The following is a 25,875-nucleotide window of genomic DNA, read 5'->3' as shown; positions in this document are numbered from 1 at the left end:
TGCACAAACATGGCATTGCTAAGCACGTCTCTGTGTGCTCGCTCTACATGCACGGCTCTACCTTGGGCTGCTCTGCACATGCTCATAATCAAGGAACCACAGGGATTAGTCCTACAACACTCACAAAGCCCATCCAGCAGCGCTCAGAATTCAGGCAGGGGTGCAGGTAGACCTCAGATCACGATCTTTGACAGCTGTAACAATGCTGCTAATAAAAGCTTAGGTTTACAAACAAGCATTTGGCATTCTATCCTTTAAATGCTTGCTCTGTGTAATTGGCTCATCAAACACGGGGGGTTTTATTACTTAAATAGGGTTGCCCAGCTAAGTTGTCTGGAGGTTTTCTTGTTTAGTGGTCTCTTGCATACTCAGCTCATGGGCAAACCCCACGAGATTCTACAAAAAAAAATCTGGCGGAAAGGACAAGTTCAAGTAGGAAAAGGTTATGAAGCTAACAGCAAGCAGTAGATAAAACCATTCCTGTGAAAGGAGTACGCTGCTGTGCTCCTGCAACAAAGTGTTTCTGACCTGACATAATACATTCAGCAGGGTCAGCTCAGGATATTGCAAACTGCTGGGTTTGAGGCAGCAGTGGAATTCCCCCTGGAACAACACCCCTCAAATCCAGTGAATACAATCTTGGATCATCCTGAAATCTTACAGCGGCAAAAATAAAAAAAAAAAAAAACCAACCAGCAAATAATCTCACTGCTACATAGCAGAGATGGGATTTTGTTGTTGTTTGGGCTGGGGGAGAGAAAGCAATGCAGACAACAACGCCTTGTGAGCACTCCTGTTTGTGACAAAGGCATCTCTGAGACGCCAGCATCAAGCAGAGCGGGGATAAAGAGAGGCACCTCCTCCTCCTCCCCGCAGCAGCAGCTTGTGCCTCTGCGTGGTGTTGACACACATTCCCAGGCAGCAGTGGCAGCCAGGAATCACAGCCCTGACAATCACTTTTCTTTCACCAACAGCACTAACAAAGCATCTTCACCTCCTCCCAGCCTCCCTACCTGCTCGCACACACTGCTTGCTATTTTCTTTCTTATATTGGTACATATTTGTCAATGTGTTTAATGGCATGAATTACCTGGGGATCAGAATATCACAGCCAGTCTGCAGGGACTTCCGCCCTACAGAGAGCAGGGTTTGTGAGAGAAGAGTGAACAGAAAAGCTAAATTTAATGGTTAGCAGTTAAATCCTGCTTTAAAACTAAAATTTCAAATTTTTTTTCTCCTCCTGTTTCCAGTTCCTTTGCTCTGACCATACAAATATAAATTTCTTTATTGCTATTCTATTTGCAGGACAGCAACTGAACAAAGGTATGCTTCTAGAGGTTGTGGGACTCAAAAGCTCAGTTTGCATGGTCAATAAGTAATGTCATTAAAAATAAGTGATATTATTTTTAATGAATATATTCCAGAATGCTTAAGTGCTTGACTCTTGGCCATTGATTTTCAATGGTCAGGCTAGGTTCACAGCTAGCACTTCAAGTGTGTAATGGAGGAATCACTGCATTTTATCACAAAATCACACTGATAAGCATCACAGCTTGGCTAGAGTAGAATTTAAAGAAGGACTGGGTACCTACACTCACCCACACAAGAAAGGGAGTGAATGGAGAGTGCTCTTACAAACAGGACTTCTCCATTTGTGGGTGCATAAGTTAAGGTATATTCCTCTGCAAATTCACTGCAAACACACTGCGGGGCTTTGATGTTATTACTGATAAGATAACATGATTGAAGATTAGTTTGTAAGACAGGGATGCTTTGGACTGAGACCAAGTTTAAGGCATCATCGCTTTTCTGTTGTTTGTCTAGACTTTGGTGCTGAGCAGAAATTGCTATATCTTTAGGGAAGCTCTTTACACAGACTTCCACTAGTTTTAAAGATAGCACTTGATCAGTGTAAATGAAGAGTCTCTTCTTGTGAGGGTGTGAAACCATTCAACAAAAACCAAATTTCGTGTCAAACAGGAATAATACTAACAAATGCTCATAAGTAAAGTCCAGCCAAGCTCAGGAACCTGTTTCAGAGTAATGCCCCAGTCAGATAAATGGAGCCACCCTGCTCCTGGGGAACACAAGAGAGGAACTGCAGTAGACTCACAATTACTTTACTTTTCTTCCTTTACCAGAAGGAAATAATTTGTCCTTAGGAGCAAACACTCATTTCAACAGCAATGTTGACTTGGGCCCTATTGTCTGAACCCAGCTTCTTCCACCTGCTTCCCATCCACATACTTGGGGTGAGACCAGAGCAGGCAAAGAGCCTCTGGCCTCACAAGGGAGAGCCGAAGATACTTGAGCCTTCATCTCTGCTTCCTTCTAAGTCCCACGCACGGAGAAAACCTAAAACTGCTGTTACCTCCTTTTCTTCAGTAATGACATTCAAGCCATTTAGGGCTGTAATGCTATGAAACATCACTCTTTAACACACTGAAACTCTCAGTGCCAGATGTATTTCATCACCACATTCAGATGACATGCCAGGATTGTCATCATCATGAAGTCTCAATGAAAATAAAGCTACACCTATGTGTGAAGTAAGCTTTGAAATTCCCCACTGAATAGCAGATAAACTTTTAAGGATTTTTTAATTTTAAATTCATTAGAATACATATTTCTGAAATTTTGAAAATAAAGGCTTTAAAATCAGTTTTTACTTATTTCTACTGAACAGTTTTAGTGATTCATATTTTTGCAAATCCTGTCTTTGAAAAAACACTTTTTCTGTGGAAAAGCTTCCCATTTTATACCCAGTTTTATTCTTACCCTCTTTTGCCAAATGTTGATCAAGCCAACGTAAACATCACATGACAGCCCTTAGCTGACAACAAAAATGTCAGAGATCCCCAAAGAAAACATCTACCTACATTTTGGAGATACCAAGATTCAGAAATATGTTGCTGTTCACTAAGATTGGAAGTTTGACTAATATATTGCCTATTTATGGCTGACAGATAGATTGACATAGAAATTCCATTCTTTATTTGGTTGGTATCATCAGGAGAAGTACTGCTAGGTCAGGAAGAAGAATGAAACAGGAATCACAGCATCCAGCTTGGTTTTGCAAGTAACAGACAAAATATTCAACATAAATTATATGTTCACAAGCTCAGAACAGCATTAGCTGGCAGTGAGTACCCTACAAAGACTGCAAAAGGAGAGAGAGGTAGTGAGACAAAAGTGGGCAGAAACAGTTCTGGCTTCAGCAGAACAGGAGAGCACAACAAGCAAAATGTCATTAAAAAAGGAGGAATAAGAAGCTCTCCAAGCTGCAGTTGTCTAAAAAGTGTCTAAACCCACCTCCCACGCCCACATCCCGGCAGGTTTTGTGGCTTTTTGGGTTCACCTGCAGAACAGAACCTTTGCCTCAGTTTCCAGAATTTGCTCTTTTCACTAAATGACTGTTTTCTCTCAAGGGCATTTCTGACTCAGACAAATGATGAGGCCTTTCAACCTTAGAACTACAGAATAATGAAGAATTTGTACTGGGAAATAAACTGTATTTTAAAGGGGAAATTACACATTTACAAAGAACTCTACACTCTCTAATGTTCTGGGAAACTTAGTAATTCTGCATGTAATATCTACTACCTAATGACAAACTCAGTGCAAGCCTACAGGGTGTGATTAGCATTTATTGCCAGACTATTTTTTATTATTATTATTTGTTATTCCACAGAGTCCAGAGTGCCTGTGCTGGAATTGCTGCATCAAAGGCAATTACATTTTGCAGTGCAGTCAGGCCATACAAGGGAGCTGCCCCGGGCACCCTGGAGGGATGTGAGAGGCGCAGTGTGACGCACGCTGCAGGATGAGGAGCCCGGGGCAACGCCCTCCAGCTCGGGGAAGAAGTTACTCATGTTCCACTACCCAAATAAAGGGAAACTTGGAATGATCTCCCCACTACTGTCTTTCTGGATGAAGTCAAGTCATCCCTGCCAGACCTAGCTGAGCTCAGAGACTCATAAAAATATTGAGCAAATTTGTTTTTCTTGGATCATGTGTGCTCCTGCCAAGAAACAATACCCTGAAGTGCTCCAGCTGTCCTTCACCCCTCTCCAGTTGTACCAACCAGGAGGTGCACTGAGTCCCACCTGTTTGCATGCACAGCATTTGCTGCCATGGACAGAACACAGCTCCACTGCTCTGAGGAGAAGATTGAATATGCCTCCTTGGCAGGTCACACTGCTACTTCTGAGGCCACACTCCTGACTTTTGTTTAGCAGGAACTCATTTCTGAGTTCAGCATGTCTGTTGTCTTCCCACACACAGGATTTGCTTGAGGGATAAGGACAGGAATCATTCCACAGCAAAACATTAGCACTGTGGATCGCTCCAGTGCCTTTCCCTTTCTTCAAAAGTGATCCTGAAGGATATTTTGCTATTTTCCAATCTGTAAGACATAAACCAAGGAGCTGCCATGTGAGAGAGGAGTCACATGCTCTCTCCTGTAGTGATAAATACTGAGTGCTACATGCTGCGGCTCAAAATACCCATGTGTTCACCGACTTGCTTTCTTGATGAGCAGCCTGCCTTTTTATGGGCAACATTCTCTGAAACATCAGCAAACATCTCAGGAGAAATTAAACTAAAATACAGCAATTACATGTAGGAGCCGATTGTGAGCCCTCAATCCAGTTTCTACATCTTTGACTTTCTTAGTGACCTAATTAGGACATCATCTGAGAGGGGGGAGCCTGGGGGAAAGAGCACTCAGTTGATCTTGCTGTGTGTCTTAAAATGAGCTGACAGGCTCACACAGGAAGAGACTCCAGCTGAGCGTAGGTGCAGACACAGTTGTCATAACGAAATCCAGGGAAGACCCATAAGGTGCCTTTCTGTTGGGCTGGGTAAAACTTTGAGCACCTGCACAGACCTTCAGGGCTGTGAATATATATGTTTTCTGAAGAGATTTCAGTGAGCAATCAAACTGCACAGAATTCCTGGCTCAAGCCTCCTAAGCAGCAGGCCCATGAATCCCATACACACTCCCATAGCACACCCAAGTTTGCACTGAGAGGGGCCCATCTACCCTGTAGCTCAAAAGGTACAGATCCCTGCTCTTTTAAAGGGAAAATTACCATGGAGCTACACAGTTTTGTGCAGATTGTGGACTACTACAGTCCCATCACTGGATTACATTTCTGCAGCCCAGGTGCACATACCTGAGCAAGCACCAACAGTGGCAGTGGGAGAGCTGCCACCAGCACAGGCAACTGCTGGGGCAGGGAGCCCACACCAAGCTCTGCTGGAAGGCTACACCACTCCTGGTTCCTTGCTTAACCAGCATCAGCTGATTCCATACAGGCCTCTGGTCTGAGGAAGAGTGCTAAGCTGGAAATACAGAACCGTGCCTCTAATTTTGTTATTAAATAACAAGTTGTTTTATGGAGTCCCATCAGCTCTGCTGAAAATCGCTGTAAAGATGCCCAAGGATCATTATCCAGCACTCACAAGGCTGCATGATAAGCCCAGCTGTACCAGCCTAAGTGGTGCTACTGACTGAGCTACTACTCAGCTGCAGTGAGTTTAATACTGTCACAGATGACAAAACTATTTCCAGCAGGTTTACACCAGTCAGGCTAGACTCAATACAGAACTAATTCATAACCAGTTTTTCCTCTGAACATTGCAAGATGAGGAAAAATACACACGTATCTTTAATTTTTATGTTTATGTTCATTCCAAACATCCATTCACAGAATCATAAACCTCAAAGGCTTCAGTATTTGTGTTTTTGCACATCTGCCTGTAGTAATGCACTCACCTACGAGGTACTTTGCAGATCTTGCTCACTCTCCTCCGTGTAACTAGCAGACCAGCTCATACTACCTTGCCTCACCTGGAGCTTTATCTTCCCAGCAGCAGAGAAGCCAGAATGATACAAAACAAAATCAATACCAATCTAGAAGACATGTATCAAAACCAACCTAAAGCAACTGCTGTCTAATTTCAGATCTTAGTGACATATAGGAGAACCTCTTTAATTAGCATTGTCAAAGAGTTCCATTATCAGCAATTATGTGCTTTCAGAGGACACCTGACCTTCCCCCTAGGCGTTACTGTGCACCACATGACCCTCACTGATTAATCCTACTGATATCTAAGGGACAGGTCAGCTAACATGAAAGACAGATTTGCAATCTGTCTGCCTCTTTCTAGTTTACAAAACCTGCATGGGTGTTTTTACCCTCTGACCACGAGCAGGAAACACCCACAGGCTGCTCTCAGAGGGCTGGGCAGCTGTACCAGAGGGCCGTGCAAAGCTTTGCTGATTACACTGCCCAAGGATGTTGCCCACAGTATTTATAGCCCAATAGGACTGGCCCCTGTGACCTGATGTGCCTGAATTTTGGGTATGAAGACAGAACATCCAAGCCCTTGAATATTTCTTTCTCAATAGCTTACTTCCTATTTTCAATTTTTGTTGCACTGCAGGAAAATCTAACTGATACAGACGGATTATGAAGTATTAATGTATAAAATAACCCAAAACATGAAATGTAAAACTACACTATTATATGATGCTTATGCCACTTAACAAACTACTTTTTATTTATGTATTTAGATCACATTTAGAGAACTCTGAATACCCACTACTGTTTGTGTGACACTGGGAATGCTGACTGAAGTTCAGAATGAGAATAGCAATAAATGCAGTTACAAAAGTATAACCTGTAACTTAAGTCTCCTGTGTCATAATAAATAACCAAAACTACTTTTCTTTTGGAAAAAGAACAGTAACACAGGGATGATTAGCAGTGAATTTAACTTCCTCCATCAGAAACAGGGAAAAGCAAGGAATCTCCATTTGCACACATCAGATGCCACTGTACAAGACATGGGATCCCACAGAGAGGTTTCTAACCCCATTCACTGCAGTCAGTATTTTTATACATTTGAATCTGGTTACTTCTTTGCCAAGTGCTTATTAATTTCAAGGGCAAGGATGGTCAGAGAAGAAGCTGATGTCATTAAGTCAAAATTGATGTAATGTGTTTATTTATATGCTCTTTTCTGAACTTGCTACATGCATCATATAAACATAAACCCGAGACAGATCCAGCTTCTCACAGGCCCCTCTGGAGTCCATTCTGAGCCATGGAAAAATCCTACAAAGAGCTGAATTTAGTCAACTTACTCCTGGCTGTCAATTCAGACATAATATTTCTTCCCAGCCATCTTAATCTCATAGAGAGGAAAAGCTGTCCACATGTCAGAAAAGAAAATAATGTGGTAGACAAAAGAAAGGAAACTCATGTTGGGGAACATAATGGAAGGTACAAGAAAAATCCAGAATAAATCTATCAAATATAAGCAAACAGTCCCAATGTAAAACACAGTTATGATGGGCAGCTGAGGGAGGTCTTCTGGGCATTAGCTCATCCATTTTTGTGGGGGTTTATAAATCTCCAGTTGCTCATTCTCCTTTCTGCCATGAAAAGTGCATGGTAACGAATCCTACTTTTTTTTTCCAAGCTGTTTTCTGAATTACTATTTACTAAAATGTGTAGGCAGTGACATTTGAAACCCACTGATTCAGGCCATTATCTTTTCTAATATCATGATCCATTGACATCAGAAAAGTCTCAGCAGTTATACTATATTCCCCTGCACTTGTATTTCACCAAAATGCAGTGAATAAGCCACCAAATATTAGCAGCCACAGTCAGTGGTCAATTCCTGCTCAGCTTCTACCTTGCTGTTTTAATTTCTTCTCCTAGCAAGTAGTCCTCCTCTGTTTGGCTTCTATTTCTATTCAGGCTTATGATCTGTGCTTGTGTCCTACCATGTACCATTCTAATTTAACAGGGCAATCCATAGCTCCTCAGCATAAATATAAGTTTGTTCTTCCAAAGGCTGAGAATATGTTTAACTTTCAGTATATTTTGGGTTGCTTTGGTTTTGTTGGATTTGGTTTTGGGTTGGTTTTTTTTTCCAATAAGCAAAGTATTTTTTTCTTTTATATTGAGGGAAAGACAGAGTAAATTGTATTTCACCCAAATGTACATTCTCAGCACATTGTGTTTTTCAACACAGTAAAATATCCAGGACTGGTCACAACACTCTACAGAAATTAAATAATAAAATCCTCTTACATAATATTCAACTTTGTGGCATAAAACCAGAACCCTAGTGAAAATACAAGAAAATGGCACATGTTATGAAGCATAAATGTCTTGTACACATATTCAAATTTATTTTCTCATTACTTAGAAGGATTTTCTTTTGTATAGTGGTACTTCAGGGAGGAGACGACCCTGTGGCAGTCACTGGAACACAGGACCTAATTTCTTCACAAAGCCGAGGAAATATCCCCATAACCACACACCATCTGTGCTCTTGCCTTTTTTTCTCCTGCTGCACTGCCTCCTGCTAAAGTGTGTGTGTGTGTTTATCTTGTGTTTATCTTGGCTCCCTTGCTCAGGGGCGTCCTGAGATAGCACCAAGCCCAAGCCTGTCTGCAGACACGTCCTGTGCCAGGACCACTGGGACATCCCCTTTCCTCAGGCAACGGAGTCTCTTGCCCCAGATCCCAGGATCTGAGACCTGACATAGCCAGGCCACAGGGCATTTACTGTCCATGGCAGCACAGAAAGCTTCTACAACAGCCACTTCTCTTCCCAGTGACTAATTTAGTAGCTGTTTCCAACTCCTAAGAGGAGGTCCTCTTCCAAGGACCAGGACAAACCTGACTTAACAAGACTTAGCAGAAGAGCTTTCTTCTCCTGACTCAGAACATCTCACAGGGGTGTCCAGAATCAGCTCACTGAAGGGCTGCAGCACACACAGAGGGCAGCACTCAGCCCTTCAGTTATAAAATGCACTGTTCTCCCTTTCAGTCGGTTATTTGTTTGAATATGTTCTCATCCCAGGTTAGCAACAGCTTTTAAGATTCAAAAAGAATCTTAAGGCAATAATTTTCTCTGGGAAGACCTTGTGCAACTTCACAACAACTGCTGACACCAAACGAATGACCTTGTTCACATAAATTTGGTCCCAATGCAAACTCTTTGTGACTTGAATATTTCCAGTATAGATCTGCTGAAAGGAAGCAGAACCATGTAGGAAAGAAATTTATGCAGAAAGCAGCTTTACCACTTTGCTATCTTTCTCAAAAGGGCAGAGTAAATTACTTTTCCCTTTTAAAGCATTTAAATCCTTTGTTGTAAAGCACATTGAATGTTCTTAATGACATGATCACATCTTCTATCTCAAATTGTAAGTCCCCTGACCCTTTGATAAACTAGAGAAAATTGGGTTTGGTTTTACACTACTCAGAGAGAGTTGTAAATACGAGAAAGACATTTTCATTCTAATTTTAATAATATTTTCCATCTAGCAGTTCTGCAGCATCAATCAGAAACATACCAATCATGGGAAAAAGTTCTATTTCTAGGTGAGCTATCCATCTTTAGAGAGAATTAGAGTCTTTATAAAAATTCTCAGAAGCAGAGCCAGTGAAAAATAATAAATAATCCTTTAAAATCTGACTGTAATATCTTTTTTTTTAAAAGGTTACAAGGAAAGGATATCTTGCTTTTATGTTAACAAAAATGCTGACAGTACTTATTAAAAAAGAGCAATGAATACTGTAGTCTAAATGTAGGCATATTCAGGAATATTCAGAGCTACAATATCTTCCCTCTCTATGCTGAAGTTTGAAGAACTACAGCCTACATTCTCTAACCCAAATCCAGGCTCTCAAACCCACATTTAAGCACCTACACAGTTTAAGACTAATTTTAGGTAGCCACCAAGCTGAAAGCACTTGGCCAATACATACACTGCTAATTCAGTGTCTGGGATGATGGTTGTAAAGGCTCTGGGATTATGCCTAACACTACAGCTGTGTTGATGCATGCTCACTACAAATATAGAAAAAAAATCCTCCAACATACCCAAACTCAGCTCCAACAGTTCTTGAGGCACCAACCCAGTTACCATCTCAGGGCATATTTGTTCTTGTCTCCCACCCCCTCGTTTTTTCTGCTCCTCACAGATCTCCTCTGTTCTGATTAACTACCCCAAAGTTCCTGTGGGTGCAAAAGGGATAATGCCAACCAGGATAACTATTAGTATTTCCTACTAACCTCACAGAACTGGTGGCAATCATGGATTGGTAGTGAGGGCCCTTGCTCTCTTTTCTCTCCCCTCAGCGCTACACTTGGCCCATTTGTCATCACTTGTATCATGCAACCAGCCCCTCAAGTGTTTTGAGAGAATGGGCAAAAGAATGACTTTATAAACTGCCCAGTGCATAAATGTGCTCTGGCAGAGCAGGGAAAACCCATTCTCCAAAGCAGTACAGTTCTTACCACAGCATTACTCACAGCTTCGTGGAGAAACAGGAAAACCAGATAATCTATAGCCACCAAAAAGTAAGCATGACTCAATTGGGGTGACTCACGGTTCTGACTAACCTGTTTAACAGCTCTCTTTTTAAAAAGAACCAGTTTTGAAATCCTTTCTGCATGTTCTTCCTCAATTGCCTTGCACTGCACAGTTTTAAAGTGATTACCAAAGCACAATCACAGTGCAGATCTAAGCAAACCACAACGATGCATAAATGTATCTTAAAGCTTTAAATAAAACGTAGTAAATAAGCGTTAGGAAGATGCATTTGTCTAGAACCTAGAAGGTTATTTCTTAGTCAAACATAAGGCAGATCCAGCTGAATGCCAAGCTGGGAGGATGGAGGGTTGAGTCATGCTGCTGTCAAGTGCCTGCACCAGGCCTGCAGGTGCACAACGCTCATCGCTCCATCACATTCTCGTTTTGTGCAGTGAATTTCCAGCAGAATAAAAAAGTAGCTGAGGCCTCTCCCCAGAAGCAAATGCAGCTGGGGTCAGGAACAACAGTGCTTTTAAGGAGAACTTGAGGAACAGTCATCTCCTGGCATAAAGCAGTGTGCATCTTTAAATCAATAGGGATGTTAAATTTGTAATAGAGACAGAAGTTTAGAGTTCATTCATTATCAGCCCACTCTTCAATACAGGGTAAGTACTCCTCCTTATACGCCATTAAATTGAATTCCCAGTATTAAAAATGTTTATAAAACCATAACTACTCTTTACATCTGTGCTGTGGTGTAGACTAATTTATTACTAGCTCATTCTTGTAAACAGTCATATAGCAAACAGGAAACAGGCAGGAGAAAAGGTAACCAAATGAAACCCATTCTCCAAGCGCATCATCAAAGAAAGGGTTTTTTTAATTTCATCAGTTACCACAAAGTGTCCTGTCAGCCTCTGCAGCAAATGAGGCTCATATCCACCCAAAGGAGCCAGAACTAACTGAAAAGGCAGGGAAACCAGCTGAAGAGAGGTACAGAAACTGCCCATTATATGGTGCTGTAATTCATCTGCTATTCTACTCTATCTCTTGGTGAGTCTGTAGAGGTACCATGTTTCAAAATTACACTACATCTAAAACTACACATGCAATAAATCATCCATGTAACATTCCTCAAGAGTCACTAAGCAGCTTTATCTGACATTGCCACTAATGGAAAAGAGGATTAATGGGCTTTGCTATTATTTGTTACCCTTCCCTTGATTGTGGAAAATCCAGTTGTTTTCCCCAAGTTGTTCCTGAAGGCCTTGACCCAAATCCCTACTTACAGCCTTAGGTAACAACAAAAGGTTCGTGCTGTCATTTCAAGGGTTAGGCAGTAACCAAGGGCAGATTAAATTTAATCCATACATAAAGTACAATTTGATTGATTCATGGATTGATTGACAAGAGCTGAGGGATCAGCCAAGCATCTCTGTCTGCTGTCTGAAAGAATGTTTCCATGTCATTTTTTTCAGAAATTGTTTACTTACATGTGCTGATGAACTCCTGGTTTTCCACTGTCCTCAGCATCCTCACTCCCTTGCTTGTGCAGTGTATACTTTTAGACAGATCTGGAACTGTTCCATACTCAAAAGGATGATTAAATGATTACAGCTAATGCAGCAGTCATTGTCATGAACCATTTAATCTGATGCATCAAATCTGATGCAGAGCCTCTGTATGCAACAAATATGCCAATGCACAGATATTCAAAGTTTCACCCAAATACCTTTTGGCTCACAGCAAAATAAGACTATAAAGCATTTCCCCCAGTTTATTTTTAAGAGGTGGTCATTTCATTTCCTGGGAAAAATTACACTATGCAAAAACTGTATTATGCAACCCTGCATTCATTAATATTTCATTTTGTTGGCAGAAGCCAATTCCAATTTTCAAAATCCATTATGAATGTAGGGAAGGATGCCCATGAAAGAGTGAGTCACAACATTGATGCCACTTGAAATGAGTAATCACCAATATTTTTCATAATGTCCTCTGCTCTGTGCAAAAAATAACTTTCCACTTAAATAGGAAAAGTTTGACAAAACTGGAAGCACATGTCTCAGATATAATCTCAAAAATAGTGACCTTTTCAGATGTTGTTTAAAAGTAGTCTTAACAAAATGAAATATTTATTATCAGCAGCAATCTCTTTTCACAGCAACACAAGTGCACAACCAGAGTAAGGTCGGGACGCGCTCCCTCCCCTGGCAGTGAAATTACACACAGAACACTTTGTACATACATATGAAAGAATTACTATGAATTGCAGAGAGATAACGAGGAATTCCTGCAGACCTCAGTCAACTACCCAGACAGGCTTTTATTACCTGGCTGCATTGCAAGAGTCTGCAAACGTGCAAAGGAAAAGTCACAGCAGCTACCCTTGCTCTTAATTCTTGATCTCTGTCATACAGAGAGTTACACAGGAATTCACCACCAGCAGTGCAACTCCCCTGCTCCCACAGCACAGGCCTGAGATGTGCACAGAATATCCAGAAACACTCAGTCCCAGGCCTCATCCAGGCATTTCCCTGGAAAGCTGCCGAGTCATCCACGTATTAGATGGGAGACTCCTCACCATGGAGCTCCCAGGAGATGCAGAGCTGAATTAACCTTCTGCGACAGAAAGTTCTGCTGTGCTGTACAGATAGCCTGAATTTGCCTTGCTGTCTCCTACACAGTCATTGTATTTTCTTCACCCACCTCATCTCCCACTTGCAAAGTTGCTGGTCTCCTCAGGCACTCAGAAGGACAAATCTTAGAAGTTGTTACTTAAGGTGTCTCCTCCGTAATTAAAGATTTTAAGGAAATAGGCTCAAAACTTCTCATCTATAAGCAGACTGCCTGGTTCTTCCACAAGTGATAAGGAGACAAACACGAAGTCTGCTTCCTGTGTAGGACCACTGCCATCATTTTAAATTGTCATTGCAGCATTGATGTAGACAGCACAGTCCATTTCTTGGTGCAGAACAGCCATCTAAGCCATGAAACACCCTAGGAATCTGAAGAACCACATAGTTCCCATAACTCCAACCACCATCCAGACATCTGTGTTTCTATATAAGGTTCCACAGTGCACCGTTTTCAGAATATAATTTTTGCTACTGCTTAGGTCAGCAAGACCTCAGAATTCACCCAGTTGTAAGATTAAAAACAACCACACAGCTACGAGTATCTCAAAACCTGTCATTAATCTAATAAAACATCTATGTAAATCCATTTCAGATACCAGCATCTGCATAGCAAAGTGCCTTCCTTCTATTACTCACACAGACACAAATTAAAAATATATCAGCACTATTTGAATTCAACTTCTTATAGAGCTGCTTTGAACTGTTTCTAACATGACTTTGCTAAATCCCTAGACATTGAATATGAGCTTGAAAATTTTTTTCCAGTTGCTATTCAAAGTAAGATCAGAATGAAAAGAACTGGAGTCATAAATGAAAGGATGAAGAAAGTGGTGTTTCTTCCTTTAAAATCAGTCTAAGAATACTGAAGGGGACAAAAAAAAAGGTGGCTGCCTGGCAGGGATGTGCTGATGCTCTCTGGTTTACTGATACCAGGTCAACAACCTGCTAAAGCCCCCCTTGTTCCACACACCATGCATGTTAAAAAGCCTTTTGACTTGTGGAATCAAAGCCAGGCTAAGGACAAGATAAAAAAAGGAGAAATAGCACTGCTCTTACACCTGGAAAAAATTAAAAGTTAATGAATTGTTGAGCGTGAGCGGAAATAAAACCCATTGAAAGATTGAAAAGAGCACGAGTACCTCAGGTCATGGTTGTCAAGAAGGCTGATGGAACCTGAATTGGTCAAGTGGGGTGAGAAGAGGCACTGAAAGAAAACAGAGGAGAGGGAAATCAGTCTGGTGTTGAGCTTGAAAAAGAGAAGACAGAGAAACGAAAAGACTGAATCTTGATAAGTTTCCCACAAGCACAGACTGAATTAATTATGATAACAGAAATACTAGACTAGAATAAAAAGTACTGATAAGAGCCAGGGTAATTTATCTTTCCAGTATTTATAGACACAGAGAAATCCATTTTTTTCCAAAACCTGTAATAAAGTCCTGCAAACCAAACTGTTTAGAAGAGACATATTGTGAGTGACCCCTTCTTACTGTGCAGTGTAAAGACACTGCCCTGCTTGACATCATTTCCAGCTATATTTAAAAATAGGCTGCAGGATCTCTGAAAATTTGCAAACGTAATTATTCCAAGCAGAGGTTTGGGCTGGCAAATATGCTTGATTTATTTTGCCTTCCATTCAAAAAAATCAGGGATGTTATGCCATCTTTTTCATTGAATTGATGCTCGACCATAAAAAGCCATCTGGAAATTCCAACCATGGAGCCAAGCCCAGGGACTGCTCTTTAACCTCAGCACCCCAGAGAGTGAGGACTCCAAGCCTAGGAAATAGATACACAGACAGCAACAAATGCAAACAAGAAAACACAATCTGCATTTCTCCTTTGTTTTTATTTTCATCAAAGTGCATTTCTGCATGTGCAAATGATCAGTTGGTTGTATAATGTATGTATAATTATGTATGCCATTCTTATTTGCATCAAATCATGATAAAACTAATGCTAATTGTATGGAAAACTGACTTATTTTCTTGTGCCTATTTTGATCTTCTGGCAGTTTGGTAGTACTCTAGGGATGAGAATATTCTATGGAGTACAGTTTATAACAACCTCTGAGAGTTTGAAACAATTAGAAATAATTACAGCACTGATAAGAATTCATATTAGAATTAAAATTACCACAGGGGTTTTTTTTTTGGCACCCATTTTCCTTTCTGGATGTGATAAAAACTAGTTTGACTTAAAAAAAAAAAAAAGCCATTTCTTAACAGGATTGTATGAAGACTTTTTCATGTACAACTACCTCAGATGGGTATAAGATTTATACTGTGATTTATATCAGCCACAGAGAGAATTTCATTTTAATTCATTCTCTCCTATTGCCAGCTCTAATTTGCAGATGTTGTAGGCTTTCAGTCTAAAACAGAAGCAGAAATTCTGGCATGTTCAATGTTTAGAAGAAATTCATATCTGCAATGATAGAGGCTAAACAGATAGGACAGATGGGCAGATGAAACCAGGGGACAGAAATAAATCATGCCTTGATGTTACCTGCTTAAGAGAAAACCTTGCATGGGTTTCTAGAGCTAAACTAAAACCACACTTCTCAGAACTCTATCACTTAGTCATCAGTGACAAACTGATGAAAAAAGAAGTGAAAAGTACCAACACAGTGCCTATTTTTATCCAAAATAAAACATTTCCATTTGCAGATTTTTTTAAAGAGAAAAAAATAAGAAATTGTCCATGCAGGGATTTACAAGGAAAAGGTAAGACAATATATTCTTACCCTCTCCCCCTCTCTTTCAGCCCCTCAAACTCCTACCATTCCCATAATTCATGCACAAATTATACCAGGAGCCACAGTTCAATCTGTCTGTCCTGGAGTGTGGATACAAACTTCAGCTGTTAAACTCCAAATTCACCCCAAACTCTGGGCTGCAGAGATTTCATCTCTCCTGACCTCTCCTGTTAAACTGCTCCAGTTTGTAACCTAATTCAACACAAGGGAGGATTAGGGCTCTAGATGCATCTCTTGGTTTAGCGACACCCAATTGCCCACAAACACTACAGAAATACCTCAATGATCTTGGAAAAGAAAAATTACTTGGGAAGTTAGGGGCTCATTTTTTCACCAAATGCAATATGCATAAATCTGCACTTTTCAGTCAGTCTCTCATTCTTTTTACAAGGCACAGTCGAGCTCTAAGACACACATTGCTGAACAGAAACACAGCCAAGTCATCCCCTGGCTGGAGATGACCTAGAACTGAAAGAGTTATTCAGGAGCTCAGGTGCTGTTCCTGCTTTCTGAAGGCATCCTGACATATAAGTGTGTTCAATAAATGTGTTCATCACTCATTGAGGGGGGGGGGGGGGGGTGGGAAAGTCATGCCCTGAGCTCCCATCCTAGTCTTACCACACCTGTGAAACAAGTAGATACTCTTCTGGAGGATGAGGCAAAAATGTGCCAACCTTTTTCCACAGCAACTTTGTCAGACAAAATGAAAAGCCCAGTGCCATTCAACTGAGACAGCACAAAGCAGCCAATGCCCTCCCTCAGCAGGTTATTAAACAGATATTTGTACGGTATTTTGCACAGAAATCCTGCATTATAGTTTCATTTCAGTGAAATACTTTATTTAGATTGGTGTGACATAGAAAGTAGTAATAAGCCCAGGTTACCAGTGGAATTGTGTTGCTTTTGCTCAGTTCATTGCATAAGCACAGAGAATGTCACAAAAATAGGTATGAATATAGATGCATCCGGTTTTTCTAATATTCACCATTAAAAGCATCAAAGATTTAAACTGGCACCAGAACTCAGTGGCAATGAGTTTAATATTCTGACTACTTGCAGTAACTTTCAGGACCAACATCATTTTACCAGTAATTTTACAGTATTCATTAGAATTCTAATGGAGCTCAGTAGCACTGAATAATACAGTGTGCATCAAGAACCTTAGGGCAAATCCAGGATAGATCAATGAACAGAAGGGCCATAAAGTGAGATCCAGCTCAGGATGGAAGTTTAGTTTTAACAGATGTAAGTCAGAAGTGCTGGTGAATGGTTTATTCCCAGTGAGTTAAATAAATGAGATGTTCTGCCTACCTGATGTCCCATACACATTTTCACTCAATATTTCACTCATAATTCCTCTGAGATGGATGAATCACATGAATCACATATTGATTTTTCCCTCATGGAAAACCTTGACTCATCTTCCCAGCTCCTACTAAAAACCTTAACAAAACACTCTTACAAGCAACGAGCACTGAGAAACACAAAATTGATTTGCTTATTAATAGATATAAAGATTTTTGACTGAATATTTGTTGAAAATAACAAAACCATAAGCAGCATGGCCTAAAACCACTTGAAGTTCCAGCAAGCTGTGCCCAGCACAGCCACAGTGGGCCATGGCAGGGTAGCTGAAGCTGCTCAGGCCCAAAGCTGTGCAGCTCTGCATTAAGAGCTGCATCCCACATGCAATGTGTGCCTGCACATCCCCCAGAGCCACAGCAGAGCTGCTGCCAGGCCCCTCGGCTCCAGCGTGCCCAGCACACTCCAGGCTGCCAGGTGCTGCAATGCAGACTTGTTCTGCCTGACTAGATGTTCCCTGGGAAATTGATCCAACTTATTTATGACCACTACACCATCAGAGCATCAGGAGCTGCTTTCTCAAGTCCTAGTGACGTGCCCCATTAATTTTATTGAAACACAAATTTCACATTGGAGTTTTGATCCGTCATTTTGACAAAGACCCTAATTCTCAGAGAGGAAATTTTCATCAAGCACACAGTATTTCCTGCTAGGATGCTGTACATATTTTCTATTTCAAATTACAGACTCTATACATGCTAATGATATATTATGCCCTGCAATACCTTTATGTACAGTATGCAGTCCCAGAGTCCCTAAATTATTCAGCATGATGTGCTTCAGAAGCAGAATTTTTTCATATGTCTTTAGGTAGCTGGAAATACAGTAGCTCTATTTAACCCATTCCACACACTAGCAGAAATCATTTCGTTAATATTAAGCAAAAGAAATAAGTATTTTCTTTTGCCCCTCACTTTCATATATTAATCTAGGAGGTCCAAATCACCCTGTTTTACTTTCAGTTCAAGCCTTATAAATAAGGACATCACAAAAGCTAAGGAACTATGACAGATGACAAAAGGCAATGTGCAACTGAAGATTAAAGAGAGAGAGACACAAATTAGCTAAGTGCTGGAGTAAATCCTTCAGGGATGTTGCCCAATCTCCATCTGTGGTGGGGAGATCAGGTTAGGCAAATGTCTGTAAGGAATGGTTTAAGTGTAGTTTACCTTTCCTTCAGGCAAAGGTATGGATTAGATGACCTCCAGAGGCTTCCTTGGGATCAATGAGGAATCAGTTTACAAACACAGCAGCATTAATCACTGTCTTACAGTAGCCTTCCTGGCCCTTGTATCTCTCAGGATGATGCTCAAGAACTGCAGCTTCTATAGCAACACCACAGAGCTGCTGCACCTCCTTCCGTAGGGCAGAGCACTGGCAATTGGTAACAGCTCTGAGTCTTGCTATAACTTGTACATCTTTTTCTTCAGCTGGCTGTACCTTGCAGGGTAAGACAAAGTGTTCCAAAGCATTTCAAGCAACAGGCTTTCTAGTTGGCTGGCAAAACCTTTGTACCTCATCTGTTGAGAAGGAAAAAGCAATGTACTTTCAGGGTTCAAAAAGTTGTGAGTTTGAGAGCTGCTTGAAGGGAATGAGGACTAAGGGAAGGCCTTCTGCACCTGCAGGTTCCTGGCACTGCCCCAAGACCATCTGTGCAAAAACCTGTGGGAAGGAGAGATTTAGATATTCAATGTATTAAATCTTTTTTCTGTTCTGTTCTGCTTTGGGGCACTTACACTTCTTCTCAAAAACCTGTCACCATACAAACTAAAATAATGTTTTCTATTTTAAAGTTCCCTTAGTAGAAGCTAAAGGATGGTAATAACTCCATGAAAGCCAGGCATTCATTTTTATCACCTCCTCACTGCCCAGTATTTCCAGGTCAGAAACAGGTTTTCAATTTCCCTTTTGGCACCCACAGCAGACCTGCTACAGGAACATACAGCTCTGTGCAAAAAAGAAATCCAGAGACACAGACAGGCAGTGTCTTTGGGGAGCAGGCAGACAGAAACTGATACTGCAATCCTTGTGCACTTTGGGGGAAAATGGGAAAGTTTTTAAGTAATTTCTTATCCTGAAACTATTCATTCAATTATACCTAAAATATGGCTTGAAATGTGATAGGAAAACTACAGGATAAAGTATTCCCAGAGGTTTTTTCCCCTCTTTTACCATACACCTCAAGTAAACAGCAGCTGATGTAACAGAAAAATAGCCTGACATATCGAGAGAAGTAAACAGGGAGCAATTCAGAGAGAAGAAAACAAGATTGTACTTGCATTTTACTCTTTTGGCTTTCAAGTGAGCATTTGCCTGAAACATTATGAACTGTCAGATCAGAGCAGCAGTGTACATTTCCTTTGTGTTAGGAGAGTCCTGTTTCTGTTTGTAAGAGCTTATTAGTCCCAAATGCTGGAGGAAGAAGACAACAGCACGTGCTGCACTAAGGGAAGTCCTGACATGCTTCAGAGTGGGCAGCAGAGGTCAAAGCCACAGCTGTGGCTGTCAAACCAACAGATGCAAAATCTATTGGGCAATTTACGTTTCATTAATGTGAATATTAAAAAGGTTTTATTACTTTTCACATTTTCAAGACTTAGGTCAGTTGATTCCCAAGAATTTCAAAGCTTCATAAAAGCTCTTTGAAAAAATTAGGGAGTTTTTGGCATAGATTGGGTTGCAAAATCTGTGACCAGCATCATATCTGGACAGTCACTATTACTATAAATGCAATAAAAGGTAAAAATGCTTTAGGAGCAATTGTTTTCAGCAATATTTAAGATCTCTCTCATCTGAAGAGACATATAAAATGTAGAACAATCACTTTAGAAAAGGAACATAGATGGCATTCTAACAGACAGTAATATAAGGTAATTCTTTCAACACCGTGAAAGAAAACGCCTAAAAGCATAATGCCAAACAAAAACAGAATGCAAGTTCCTAAGACTGCAAGAAAATGACCAAAATTATTTTATTATTCGGGAAATTCATCACAGTATCTTTGGCATCATATTAATAAGCCAAAAATTTAGATTCTTTTTTTTATGTGTACACACACATATATATTTAGGTTTCTTATATGTATTCTCCCTGCTTTTTTGATGTTCTTTTTTTAACTCCACTGATAAAACAGAACTTCAGAGCTCTAGTCTGCTTACTTATTCCCTAATTTTTCATTTAAAGCTACAATGATCACCAGTAGGACCTGTGCTACCTCACTGCAGCTGGAATAAAATTTATTTCTCATTGAGTTTTGCATCACTGGAGCATAAAGGTGAATTCAGGATAGAAAATTATTCAAGTGATGAGTACCTTTAGGGTCAAAGAGCTTCACAGCAGGTGACATAAAATACAGTAGCTCGTGAGTGAGCAAAATTTTCAGATCTCTTGGTCTATCTTTAAGATTTTGGATTCTAAATACCTCCATATGTAACATTTTACAGTAGTACTTTGGAAAATGTTGAAAGAAATGACCTGCTATAGTATGTCACTGTGCACACCAGAGTCCTAAGGCAACCTGAGAGCAACATCCACAGGACAGTGGCTCAACATGAGCCAGCGTGTGCCCAGGTGGCCAAGAAGGCCAATGGCATCCTGGCTTGTATCAGAGACAGTGTGGCCAGCAGGACCAGGGCACTGATTGTCACCCTGTACTCAGCACTGGTGAGGCACCTCAAATCCTGTGTTTAGTTCTGGGCCCCTCACTACAAGAAAGACACTGAGGGGCTGGGGGGCCTTATGGCTCTCTGCAGCTCCCTGGAAGGAGGGCGTAGCCAGGGGGATTCAGTTCCTTTTCTCAAGTAACAGCTGACAGGACAAGGGGAAACGACCTCAAGTTGCCCCGGGGGAGGTTTAGATTGGACATTAGATAAAAATTTCTTCACAGAAGGGATTGTCAAGCAGTGGCACAGGCTGCCCAGGGCAGTGGTGGGGGCACCACTCTGGAGGTGTTCAAAAGACGTGCAGATGTGGTGCTTAGGGACATGGGTTAGTGGTGGACTTGGCAGTGCTGGGTTAACAGTTGGACATGATAATCTTTGAAGGTCTCTTCCAACCTAAACTGTTCTCTGACTGCATGAAGCTACCTCACAACAGACATCACATTCTCAGCAAAAAATAATTATTTTAATGGACTTCATGCAAACCAAATGAAAGAAGATCTCAAGAGATCACCAATGCCTTTTTAAGTACTTCAGACCTTGGAAAGCTCTTCAGGCACAAGGCAATAGTTTTCTACCTGACTGTATTTGATAACATCTGGGAAAACATTGTGCTGCTGATCAGTGGAGCTAAACCCTATAGGGGGAAAAGTACGGTTATTTCTATAGCACATCAATATTCATGATGAGTGGCAAAATAATCTGAGATTTCCTAAACAATAGGGACACACTCCAAGGATGTCCTGTTGTCACACAACTCAGATGTTAGGGTTTATGCCAAAGATGATAACAAGGCAAAATAATGGGACTCCTAGAGTATCTCAATTGTCTAAATCTACATCCAGAATTATGCAGATATTTGTTTTGCACATTTATAAGTATTGCCACAATGCCTCTCCTTAAAAGTAGACAAAGAAAAACATTTGAACTGCAGCAGTGCTGTCTTTTATGGTTTGGTGTTGGAGTTTTTTCTATTCTTTTTTTTTTTTTTTTAAAGAATAAGTATTGACATCTTGAGACCTCTGCAGTTGTCCTGGAGTCATTTATCTCTGGCTGACCTAATAAAATCAGGCTTTACTTATATCTCACTGATACTTTGTGATAGTCTTGCATGCACCCCTCAGCTTGTTAGTGTTCATATTTGTACCAGAGAACGTGAAATGTGACACTAGAAATAAATCACTTTCATTTGTGTAGAAGAAAAATCACTGCCATATTCAAAATGTGAAACACTTCAAAAAGTGTCTCATTCTCTATTACCAGCACCATGAAGAAAGTAAATGTTTTCTGCTTTAAGTGGAAGCCAGAATGGTGGCAGTCATACAATTACAGTCTCACCAATTCTACCATGAGACAAAACAATAAACACACTTTAAAATAACTCCCTCTGCCAAGCAAAACGAGCTGTCCTAAACTATTTGAGAAATTTCTTCTTCCTTGCAGTTTCTGAAAACTGACATTTTCTGAATTTGACTTTTACATGTTCCCATTCTGGCCCTTATCAATTTCATTTCTGTGTAAATACAGGAGTGCAAGTATATGCACAAAATATGTTTACAATAACTATCGAATCATTTGTTGATACCAGTTTGTTTTTCATGTGTTCTTTGTGCAAAATTACCACCTACAGATACAATTCCTACAGGAGTTGTGCCCTCCTGTTTCCAGGGCAAAGACTCTCCCATGCCATCACTACCACTCTAGATTTTTCCATTAGTCCCCTGCACAGGCTGCTGTCTCTATGTGAGCAATGCATCTGGCAAGACACTGAAGTGTTCAGAAATCAGTAGAAAAGGAGCATAAAACGACAAAGGAAACAATCCCAACGTGAATTATCTGTCGTTCAGTGACAGCACTTGTGATTCTCAGTAAAAAGCACACGCCTTGATGGTATTTTAGTTTTACCAAAACTAGAAATCATGCACTGTTTGAGGACAAGCCAGGACAACATGTGTACAGGTATGTATTTTTCCTTATCTTATATTTATTATAGATAAATTGAGGGGTTTATTGCATCCCAAATTTAAAGAAGCAATTTAAAGTTTGTTAATTTTACAGCTCATTAATTATGATTCAGCCAGCTTATACCCACCTCATCTCAAGAAAGAGTGAGATTTACAGTGAAGTTAGCATATTAAAAAAAACCACCATTAACCCAAGGCAGTACTGAAAAATGGGTCAAGGAAATAAGAAAAGAGTTCTTATGTCAAAAACCTGTAATTTAATTTGCCTCATGTTCAAATCAAGAAAAGAATCAAAGAGGAGCAACCACTAAGAAAAAGTAACGTACAGATAAAATATATGTATGTGTAACAGAACTTTTGGCAGTCCTAGCTTTGACAGAATTCAGGTCTGTAAGTTTGGGTGGTTTTATTTATTTATTTTGCCTACACTTGTTAATTTATTTTAGCTTAATTCTTAAGTATTAATCTGCTTATTACATCCCACACATCATACTGAAATTTACTACAATATTTCAATGCATTTTGACTCTTGCTTTTTGAAAAGTATACAAAATTACCTTCTCACTCATGTTTCTTTTTAGAATCTTTGTAGTTATCGTCATATTTGATATTATAGGAAAAAACTTCATATGACAATGTTGAACCAGTAATCTTTAAAGAAAGTCACTATAAAAATTTTTCATTTTGTTTCTGTGGAATATCTCCCAATAAGTACCCCAACCAATGTATCTGCAGCACCTCAACCCTTCAGCAAAGCAGCCCACAACCAGCCACGGGTTTATGCAGGCTCCCCTGAAGGTGCTGACAACCCCTGTGGCTTCAGCCTCCTGTTTTCTATTTATTTATTTGCAAGCTGGGATATCATTTTCATTGCTTGTCTTGGGCAATTCATAGGCTAAATTAAGTTGGCCTCTGTATTTCCTTTTTAAGCAAGACAGAAATACAATAATTGACAGCATGTACTAAATAATTCTTGAAATTGCATTGGCAGGGAGTCAGAGGATAATGTGCACGGGTAAATCATTGCCACTCACCAGCCTGGCTCAGTGAGGGACACTTATTTCCTGAGTGTGTGGCCTGATGATACTGAGATGATTCTCATTAATTCAGTGATTTTGGGCACCTTTTGATATCAAGAGAGATTTAACAGCCTCCAATTGACAGACCTTTATAATATAAGGCATTCCTGCCCCACCGTGTTACTACGTCTATTTTTTTAATGAGAACCTGTTTTATTGCCTTAGTTTTAGATATCACTTTAGAAACTACCAGAAGGTTGTAAGCTCCTTGAGGTTGGAACAGTACAGAGAGACTCTTTGCTGGGGGAGACTCTGCTGTTATTTTTAATGGAATTTGCACTTCAGCTAACCACAACAATGTTAATAGTGTTAGAAAAGATGCTACAGTAAAACATGGCTTGAACAACTAAGAGAAAGCTGCAAATAAACTGAAGGTATTGACATATGTCTAAATACCAGTATTTAACATTAGGAACAATAGTATAACAAATGCCAGAACTGATCAATACACAAAAATGTCAATATCATCCCTCAAGTTAGGCAAAAAAGACACTGAAAACGTCTCCCTCCCCCATAAAACAGTTCCTTCCTTGTCTGCAGGAACATGAGAAAGAATCTCTCTGCAAAAAAAAATTTTTTTGTCCTGACCAGCAAGATGTAATAACATTAAGAACACACAAAACAAGAAGTCCAAGGTAGACACAGATGGATAAATCTGTCGCTGTGCTCTCTGTCAGGATATGAAAGGGAGACTTTAGAAAGAGCCCAGAGCTCCCCTGCAGTCAAAAAGAAAGACTGAGTAGAATTTTGAAATGTCTGGCTATTGAGCAACAAAAATGCCATCTGCTCATGAGAAATTTTAATTCCCCTGAACATCCTTGTTTGAAGCACAGAGGGAGAAAAGCAGCAGTCAGTGACCAGCTCAGATGCCTGTGCTGACCAGGACAGTAAGATGCACATAAGGGGTATTCCAGTAGCATTTCAGATGACAAAGAACAGCCTGGGCATCAAATGTCTCAAATGTCCACCTAAAATTAAGCAAAAATGGCAACCTTCTCATTAAAGTATATTTATCTAGATGTGGATATTCACATGAGTACTCGCTTTCAGGTAAACATGAATATCTCAGCCTGATGACCAGGCAATAAAGAGCTAATATAATTTGGCCAATTTAAAATCGAACTGGGAGAGACTGCGGCTAACAAAATAAACAACATGTAAGTAATTAGCTTTCTCAAAATGAAAGTTTACCACCCTCTCAAGTGTTGTCAGAGTGCTGCTTTCAATTCAGTATTAGCATTGTGAAGCAGAGAAAATTGTGTTACTGGTACATGTGTGACTTTAGCTCAATTAATATGAAAATATTTGTAGACTGACACAAGAAGTCAATTTTTAAAGAAAAACACAAAAAAATAAACATAAAGATTTATAATTTGGTCATTTCCAAGTATTCCTAGCATACCTGGAAACTTGCAACCACATCTGCTGTGGTCACTGCTGCAACTCTAATGCAGTGTGTAGATAAAGTTAATTTTAAACTGGTTAACACAACCACAGTCACTTCTTTCTTTGCTGTAGTGAGGCCAGAGCTCTGCATGGGCTGCTTTCCTCAGTATTTAATCAGCTCCTAACTTGATATTTATAACTTATGTGGGTCTCTACAGCTACACTAATCCTAAACTGCCCTTTTCCTTTCATTTCACAGCACTTCCAGTTACCAGACAGCAGCAGACAAGTGGACATGTAGAACAGAAACCTTTAGAACAAAAATCTCATGTAAATCAAGTCATGGATGCACTCTACAAATATATAATAAGAAAAATGCCTTGCTGCTTTCAAGGTGTATTTTAAAATGAAGCTTGTTTTGTCATCAATCTGAGCAAACTTATTAGAAAAAGACTGAAATGGACAAATGAATCTAATTCGAAGAGGGAGAATGAAGTATTAAGATCATATTTCCTTGGTGACCCCTTCATAATATTTTCATTAACTTGCCTCACGCCTTTCAGTTCCACTGATGGGAGACTAAACAAGTTGTCCATCACATATTAAATTGCAGGACAAGGGTACCTCCTCTCCTCCTGGAGCATGTGTGCTTAGAGGACCCATAAATTCAATGCACCTCTGG

The 25,875-nt window shown here is 40.1% G+C and overlaps 1 protein-coding gene across 7 annotated transcripts in view; it reads right to left on the bottom strand.

Moving 5' to 3' along the window:
• Positions 1-25,875, bottom strand: part of FAM13C (family with sequence similarity 13 member C) — a 113,960-nt gene that overhangs the window by 47,104 nt on the left and 40,981 nt on the right. For 6 of the 7 annotated variants that reach the window (XM_082286571.1, XM_082286572.1, XM_082286574.1 and 3 more), the window contains one exon: positions 14,126-14,190. In XM_082286571.1, the coding sequence (XP_082142697.1) occupies positions 14,126-14,190 (65 nt within the window). Of the gene's footprint in view, positions 1-1,090; positions 1,134-11,840; positions 11,860-14,125; positions 14,191-25,875 lie in introns of those variants that run through there. The other variant, XM_082286577.1, reaches the window with a different exon arrangement.

Source organism: Coloeus monedula (assembly GCF_965178545.1).
Source record: "Coloeus monedula genome assembly, chromosome: 8".
NCBI lineage: Eukaryota > Metazoa > Chordata > Aves > Passeriformes > Corvidae > Coloeus > Coloeus monedula.
Note: the sequence above shows the minus strand (reverse complement) of the source record. Positions and strands in the feature narration are given on the sequence as shown.